Here is an 8,615-nt window from a genome sequence, read left to right on the forward strand (position 1 = left end):
ACTAGATCCGGAGGTACTTGTACTGAAACATTGAATTTAGTTATTTATTTTTTATGAAATATTTGTATTTGTATAAACTATTCATTATTTTCAGATGCATTTGCCAGTCTGTAAAACAAATGTAAAATTTCTTTTTGAAATGATCAAATTATATTTTTTACTTCAACAGTTACATAGCTGAAATGGCCAAAAGGACAATTGCGATAGCCAATTTTTTTTTTTTGAAAATATAACATTTTGATCAACTTTGAAAAATATATTTGAGAGATGAAATCACAAAATGAACTGATTTCCTTCGATTTTATTGCTGTGACGCAATTGAAATTTTTTCCAAAAAAATTTATGTGTAAAAGATCCTTATTTAATTTATTTGAAATGTTTCAGATAAATGTAAAGAATAATGGAAAGGCAAAAAAAATAAACGTGTAACCACGTGGATATTTTTTTCATATGAGACATGGACCGCTATGTGCCGTGTCGAGAGTAGTAGTTACCTCATGAGGGGTTTCATTAACCTATTTAAGTAACTATTTCAGTAGATAAGGAGATTTTACAAGAATCCATAAAAACTAGAATATGAAGCAAAAAAAATCATCCCAGCCATCGAACATCAGTAACATCAAACTTACATCAATCGACAATATCTACTTTAATCATTTTCAAGGATTGCTTTTTCATGTTTTAAAAAGATTATCTACGTTTCATTAACAAAATTATAGTAAATTTTAAAACATACAATCGAAGCGTCTGTGTGGCGTCTAGTTCAGAAAAAAAACCATTGTACCTGCAAAAAAAACCGTTCAATTTGTTTGATTCCATAACATCATCTATACTATAAAAATGATGAAATCGATTTTATATTTATAGAATGAAATATACATTGTAAAATACACTTTGTTTTGTTTCTCTTTGATTAATATTAATCGAGAGCAGTTTTTTTTTTCATTTCAATTTACAGACGGGATGTAATTTTTTGATAATTTCATTCGCGTGTAGTATTTTGAGTTTAAAGTTTGATTAATTTGACGCATATATATGACGGTCACCGCATGACTCGCTGATAGATTTCCATTTGCAAAAAATAGAACACACGCAAACTCTGTTGATAACTGGAGTGATACATTCCCCTTTTGAATTGAGATTGTAAGATTGACGCCTGCAAATATTTACCAAATAAGCAAATAAAAAACATCCCATTTTCAGGGATAACATTGACATTTCAATTACATTTATAATATTTATTTGTTAGAATTTATTTAATATAAATACACGAATGCATTTTATTGTTGTTACATATTCTTGTTTCTTAAATTTTGAAAAGAAACAAGAGAGATTTCGGAATGAATAAAGCACATTTGTTGTTCGTTTGTAACCTTGTTTGTGTTGGGAATTCTAAATATGAATGAGTCAATTTTAAATCCGAATGAGTAATTTCAGTTAAAAAGAAAATAAAAATATAGCGCTCATATTGCAGTAAAAAAAGATATATATATAAATAACACAAAATGAAAATAAATGAATTTAGCTGTTGTTTACATTGTCGACATTCTTAAGTTTGTTCGTTTGTTTAATGATATTTGAGATGGTGCCGTTGATATTTATATTGAATACTAAATGTTAAGTACAAAACCGAAAGCAAATTCAACTATTTCCATGTAATAGTGATAGCTTTGGAATGTATGATTCGGTGGAAAGTTCAGTTGAGACGGTTTCTTCATTTTTCGATACATTTGATACGGAAGCACTATTTAATTCATCACGTAATTGTAGTTTGTCAATGTCCGGAATGATTGAATTGTTCACTTGGCTGCTAATGGAATTATTGCTATACAGATGTGATGAGATTGATTGTATTGCACTTATATTTGGCAGATTGGGTATACTATTATTGGCATTCCATTCGCTTTCCGTCACCGATGATTCATTTTCATCATCGTCGTCGTCATCATCATTATTATTACTATGAAATTCCGATGTATCGATTGATGATGGTTGCATTGGCGGAAATACTGGTGTCGATAATTGACTTGATTGTTGTTGATGATTTTTAACGGATGAACCACCATTGACTGTGGCGGAAAATTCAATAAGATCGGAATGTGAATCGGACTCCGATTGATCGGTGTATGCATCTGAGCTGCTTGCAAAAAATTCACGAATTTGTTTAACATGATCAACGCTGACACTGTTACTATAATCTCGATTCATATTATTTATTTCCGATTCATGATTCTGAAATAGGCGTGTTGTATTTGGATAGGCTGCATTTTTTAAATATTCTTCCATGGCTTCTATGTCAAATTCTTCGGGTGGCAAATTAATGTCGATTCGAGCCACTGGTCCGGTGTCTGGTCGCTTGGGCGGTGGCCCCTTTAAAATGTCCATTGCAACAAAATCGGCAGCACGATATAATTGCACTTTTACCAATAAATTCAATAAATCACCAACTGTTGCCCGCTTTTTACCCGACGTACCCCATTCATCTAATAGTATAAGTGTCGGTGATCGATGTAATTGTTTACTTGTTTCATCTACTAGTCTACAATGCAAAAAAACAGAATAAAAACACAAATACATTTAAAATACTTCTAAAGTGCACATCATCACTGCATTTTTATCACTTAAACTTACTGGATATTTTCAGCACTGTATTTACGTGAGATTTTCTCCAAATCCGATTGAACATCAATTTCATTTAAATTCCGTGGAATTTTCTCCATCAACGATTTCCATGAATCATTTCGATCCAATATTTGCGATAATTGCGATGTTTGTGAAATTGTTAAATGTCTCAACTCCATGTTCGCTAGCTCATTTGCTGATACTGACATATTTCCAATAAATTACTCTCTATTTATTAAGGATTTCTTATCACAAACAAATCTTTCGATTTTTTCTTTGTATTTTACACACTTTGCTGCCCTTTTTTTACACTGTTCTTTGTAGCGCTTCTATTTAGCAACAGGTCGTAATCACACTAACAACAAAACATCTATATTATTATTTATAAATAGCATTCACAACGAATCATATGTCACATTTTTTCATTGTTTAAGTCGATTGAGCAAATACTCAAGTTTATTTAAGTACCAACGATTCAAACATGGATTTGATATAGCTGTTCATGCCTGACCATTTAAGTTTTTGTCTTTTCTCCCTTTTTCGTTCTTTTTTTTTTTCAAAAAAAAGAGAGTAAATTTCAACAAATGTCGATAGCAAGCATTCTTTTCAAAATGTATATTCTTTACGACGATGATAACCAAAACTCATATTATGTGTATAAAAACGTGTTTATTTAATAAAAAAAAGAAGTTTTGTTGATTTTTATATAAATATAAAAACAGTCCGTTCAAAGTTCTTTTTAAAAAATTATACACAACATAATAATTTTGAAACATACAAAAGTCAAAAGGAAACGTATAAATAACTAAAAAAGCAAACCGATTTTATCTATTTGAAAATCAATAAATGAACATTTGGTTTGTTATCACAACGCACTTGACATTTATTTAAGTACGGTGTCCACCTGACATTTATCACACAGTGAATTTAGTGGCAAGAGATGGAGCCACACCGCACACACCAGGACACCGTACTATGTATACACATTGATATTACGCTTGCTTAGCTCTTAACACACGCATTCTATCACATGTATGGATTTTATAACAATATTTTTTTTTTCTTCATTTCGGCTATATTGTAGCGAGTAGCCAAAGTTGACAAGTGTATTCAAAAAATCTGGTTGCCGAAGCAGTCAGTAGTATATAGACCTTAAACATGGCGATAAGTGTGTGTGTTTCAAGATGTCAAATATTATTTAAAATAAATACAAATGCACGATCTTGTGGACTAACAAAATTAAATAGTGGTCAATTATTTTTGGTTAGTTTATTGGATAAATATTTAAATAAGAAAAACTTAACACCACGGACCATCGCATGCCAATCAAAGATTTTTCTTGTTGGTTATAAATTATACGCAGTGCATGTGTTTGTAAATGGTTTTTTTTTTGAACGAACATACAAAGGTTTAGCGCGAATCAATTACCTCTATGCAAGTCATATCGTTTGAATGTTTTTTTTTCATTGCCATATGAGAGGACAGAGTTTTTTTTTGTGACACGAAAAATCTTCGGGGAAATTATGAATGGAAACATTGAAGGAATGAAAGCATGCTTTAGTGGTTTCAAATTCATTTTAAAAGCAGAAATTTTATGTGAAAATTCTTGCAATTTCCCTTATACAATCAAAATATATATGTGATTTGAATCATCTGTTATTTTTTTCGTCTTTCGTTGAGTGTGCATGATGAAAGCTTTGTTGAAGGATTTTAAATCCGCTCTTCTTCAAGCTGTTCAATGTTGTATAAAATGACCACAAATCGAATCAGTATCATTGTTTTGAATATATTTGAAAGTTAAATATTGTTCGAAGAGAGAATTCCATGTGTGCCGTGATTGTGTGTTGTCTGGCTGATTCATTTCGGAATTTTGAATTAATGGGAAAAATTGTTAGTAGCGGCAATTCTCTCAATTACTCATCCCTCAAACAACCTGCGTTTTATAATATGAGTCAACAATGCTTGAATGACAAGTTGTTTCAAATCACATTCAGCTACTTTTAGCATCGAAAGGCAGCATTTATAATATAAAAATTTTATATAAAAGAAGGATTTTCAGTTATTAAAATTCAACCGAACTTTTCAAGTTTATTCTTACTGGTTTCTCTAAAAATAAAATTTTTAACACCCAACGATGGAGCAAAGAAAAAAGAACAAAGACGAATAGAAAATATTTATAAGAAAATCGTCAAGAATGCCTGCATCAGAATAAATGATGAAAATCGGTTCTTTGGTGCGATTAATTTTTTTTTCGCAATTTTACATCGGGTCGAACGAATATTTCGGCTTTCCATCTTTTTCGCTACTTTTTGTGGTTGTATTTTATTTATGATGTATATTTATAGATATGTGACCGCATAACGAATTGGCCGAGTCGTTTGACGAATAAGCTTTTTCAATATTTTTTTATTGCCATTTTCTATTCATGACATTTTGTATATTGTCTCTAGTTTCCTGCTTTTATTTGCCATTTATTGTGCAAAATTGTGTATCGCGCGAGGCAGGTGCATCTCTGCGACACAAAGAGAAAGAGAGCAAAAAAAACGAGGGTAAATTTTATTTTCAAGTACAAAGTGTTGGCGCATAGGGGAAGTTTATGACTTGCATCCAAATGTAATGTTGTTTGTCGAGTTGGGCATAGGCAAGAGAAGAAGAAAATAAAGACCCAATGCAAAGAGAGAACAAAATAGAAGAACCGATTTCGTTGTGCATAATAGCAATTCGGTGAAGCGCTTTCGTCATTTTCGTTCTCTCTGTCACCGTTAGCTCTCAGTCAAGTTAACGCGCTAAATTGTTGACAAGATCAATCAGCATATTTAAATAAACAAAATCGAATGATGTTTATTTCAAGAGATCGATCCTTTATATGTGAACGAATTTGTTTTCCTCTTAAAGATAGATGCACTTACCTTAAATGCACTCAAACTATTTTGTAAATCGATACAAACTCCATCCTGCCTGAAAATTACTCACATAAAATTTTCGTATTGTTCAACAAGAGATCAACCAAATAATGTATTAATTCTCTCAGTGAATTTATCAAGTAAAATGCATTTTTTGGAGTAATTCTTCAAATACAATTGGCCTACATAAATTTGACTTAATTCTGTTGACATTGTTCGCTGCTGTGAACTCCAATTTCCAATTTACCTCGCCTAGTGAAATAAAAGCACCATCCGTACAAACGAAACCAACACATTTTGTATATTTACCTATAGCTTCTTTTCACGCTATTTCCTTCCGTGTCACATAGCATTGAGAGATAATAAAAATTATGAAAAAGAGACATTTTGCAAAAAAAAAGTTAATTCAGAATTCGAACAATGTGTGTATGGGCACTGGACACATTCAGAGTATATTTGGAATTTTTTCGTCATCATAAAAAAATGTAAATAATACCAATCGGTATCGAATTGGTGTTTCAATGCAAACACTTTATCTGCAAATGGGAAAAAATGCGGGCGAAGCATTTCACACGTTCCATGAATGAAAGTGTTTTACACATAAAATTGTGTTGAAAAATTTTGCGAATGCAAACGAAAATGTTCAGCCTCATTAAACATGAAACATTGATCAACCGTTGCGTTAGCACATAAAAGAGAATGTTCGCTCATTAGAAATACACTGGCGAACAATTCTTTTCTATTATCCTATTTCAACCGCTATTCAATTTAGATCACAATGTTGTTGGACACAAAAAAAGGGGTTTTAACACAAGTTAATATATTATGGGTTTGTTACTCCATAACATCATGAGAATAAATATCGTTTTTGTTCGTTTTCAATTCAATTTTTTCGTTAAACACTAACTGCTACTATGCTTTTGAAAAATAATGTAAAAGAACATGCCATCTAGGCGGTAGAATACTAGCAATGGGACAATGTCAAACAGAAGCAGAAAAATTCAAACAGCGTTTGGCAAAATTCCAATTGTGATTTTCTCGATGCGTTCAATGTTGTTCACAGAAAACTAGTTGGTGTTGTCTCGCACTGTGCGCAATGTTCTTTACTGCAATCAAGGAATCGCCAGTGTCAATAGCAGCAACAATGGTTCTCATGAGAAAAACATTGTAACACACAGAAAGTATGTGAAACTACAAGATTTGTGTTCGTTGCAGTGCACCAAAGACACAAAATGTTTGACAAACAACAGACGAAGAAAAAAAAAAACGAAACAACGCACTGCAATTCATCAGACAGATCTTAAATATTTAATGTCGAAATAACATATCCTTTTTGGATTTCTCAGCTTGAATTGTTTCGAAATTGCTTGAAAAGGCGCACTTTGGGACTTATATACGATTCATGGTAGAATACACTTATTACACTAATCACAGACTGACACCAATCTCCTGGCACCGTCATTTTATGAACCTTCCTGTTTGGTCACAGAGCTGCACAGCGGCATAACGTCCGTCATGTGTGCGTATTGGCGATACACACACAATCATTGAACTAATGAATTACCACCACAAAACATATATTTTCCGTTTAAACAGTGTATCAGATGCCGCAATGTGTTCTGACAGCTTTCGCCAAAGCGAGACACAGATTTTCAACATTTATAACATGAGTTTAAATTTAAATTGGAACGATATAAAGCATTAAAATAGCAGTGAATATTGTATGGCCATCGAATCGACAATTCATATGAAAATTTATGGTTTTACAATAAAACTGAAATGTAAATGAAAAAAAATGAAAAGATATATGGCGCGCAATGATGCGGATTGCAATTGGTGAATTTGACTTTACATGCACACACAAAATATGGTAATAACGTGACACAATCAGAATCAAACTAATTTATTTTTGTGTTCGCGAGCACACACACACACATACCAATAAAAACAATCACCAGAAACCACTAAAACATTGCCGTTGACAATTGCCATCTGGATTTTAATGTTTGAATGCAAGCTCTTCATTTTTCCAATTGAAAACCAATCAAACGTGCTTTAAAATAATATAATATAACCAACCCTTCTACGTACGAATCTTGCTGTTGCTCTTTTTCAACTATTCATCGAATCATTCAATTTACGATTCAAAAAATATGCTCTCTTTGAAAATGCTAACATAAAAATAAATGACTTTTGTTTTCATCGAAAATTTATAACTATAACATTTCTCTCTCTCTCTATCTCTTCCTCTCTTTATAACTTTCAAGACATCATTAAATCGACAACATAATGGTAGAAGCTTTAGTTCATCGAAACGAATTGAGAGCACCTCAAGCGATGACGAAGGAGATGATAAGCGCTCAAGCACCAGTGATTCTCACAGCAGTGACGAAAAGACAAAAGAAAACAAAGGCAAGTCTATTTGTATGCAACATAAATATATATAATAAAACAGATACATTCCCAACGAAAAAAAAATACACATTTTAATGTTGGCATTAATTTTTGAATCCCGAACATCAAATAATTTCGTACGTGTGATGAATGCACACTTACGTTCACATACAAAATGCTTAATAACAAGTAATAATATAATCGTTGCATGAGCCCCTCATTTAAACGAGTAAGTTCTGATAGTGAAACAACAACAACAACAAAAAAAAAATGAACTCGCATGGTATAAAAGAAAAGGAGATATGGTAAAAAGTGATTCGCTCTTACAAAATGGTATGAAGAGAGAAAGAGAGAAAAAACGAGCAATTTTAATGACAAATGTTTGGTGTGAATGTAATTTTTATGGCATTGAAAAAGTGTGGTACGCCTATTTTCACGGTACATGCGACACCGTATATCCCTTTTAAATTTCCTTTTAGCGTATATTGAATGAAAATAGTGCGGATGAAGCGTGCACACTGGCAGCAAACAAACACGCATACACGAACGAACCGCCCGACCGCACGAATTTCTCACATTATTTGCCAAATGTTTTGCTCTTTTTGTTGCTTATTAATGTAAAACATTGGAGCTGAGAAGAAAAAATGAACATGAAAAATTCAAAATTCCATAACAAATAGGAAACATACACCGAAC

At 32.2% G+C, this 8,615-nt stretch overlaps 2 protein-coding genes across 3 annotated transcripts in view; one reads left to right on the forward strand and one right to left on the reverse strand.

Annotated features, from left to right (window-relative positions):
* Positions 1 to 1,308: 1,308 nt before the first annotated feature.
* On the reverse strand, positions 1,309 to 2,992 carry LOC116337581 (protein Tube). The gene is made up of 2 exons (XM_031762261.1): positions 2,632 to 2,992; positions 1,309 to 2,539 (listed from the first exon to the last, which is right to left on the reverse strand). Exons 1-2 carry the CDS (start codon positions 2,829 to 2,831, stop codon positions 1,642 to 1,644), a joined length of 1,098 nt encoding a protein of 365 aa, XP_031618121.1. The 5' UTR covers positions 2,832 to 2,992; the 3' UTR covers positions 1,309 to 1,641.
* Positions 2,993 to 3,700: 708 nt separating this feature from the next.
* Positions 3,701 to 8,615, forward strand: part of LOC116337819 (calcium uniporter protein, mitochondrial) — a 32,554-nt gene continuing 27,639 nt past the window's right edge. The window contains exons 1-2 of one of the 2 annotated variants that reach the window (XM_031762732.1): positions 3,701 to 3,885; positions 7,793 to 7,937. In XM_031762732.1, coding sequence (XP_031618592.1) covers positions 3,781 to 3,885; positions 7,793 to 7,937 — 250 coding nt within the window. In that variant the 5' untranslated portion in view covers positions 3,701 to 3,780. The remainder of the gene's footprint in view (positions 3,886 to 7,792; positions 7,938 to 8,615) is intronic. The other variant, XM_031762731.1, reaches the window with a different exon arrangement.

The sequence above is a fragment of the Contarinia nasturtii genome, unplaced genomic scaffold, assembly GCF_009176525.2.
Source record: "Contarinia nasturtii isolate CC-2019 unplaced genomic scaffold, AAFC_CNas_1.1 Cnas_scaffold_285, whole genome shotgun sequence".
Taxonomy (NCBI): Eukaryota; Metazoa; Arthropoda; class Insecta; order Diptera; family Cecidomyiidae; genus Contarinia; species Contarinia nasturtii.

What these genes read in the sequence shown, in the direction of transcription:
- LOC116337581 (XM_031762261.1), bottom strand. Translation starts at nt 2,831, where the DNA reads ATGTCAGTATCAGCAAATGAGCTAGCGAACATGGAGTTGAGACATTTA. An exon ending in TACAGTGCTGAAAATATCCA is followed by an intron (nt 2,540 to 2,631) that starts GTAAGTTTAAGT and finishes TTTGCATTGTAG; the next exon opens with ACTAGTAGATGAAACAAGTA.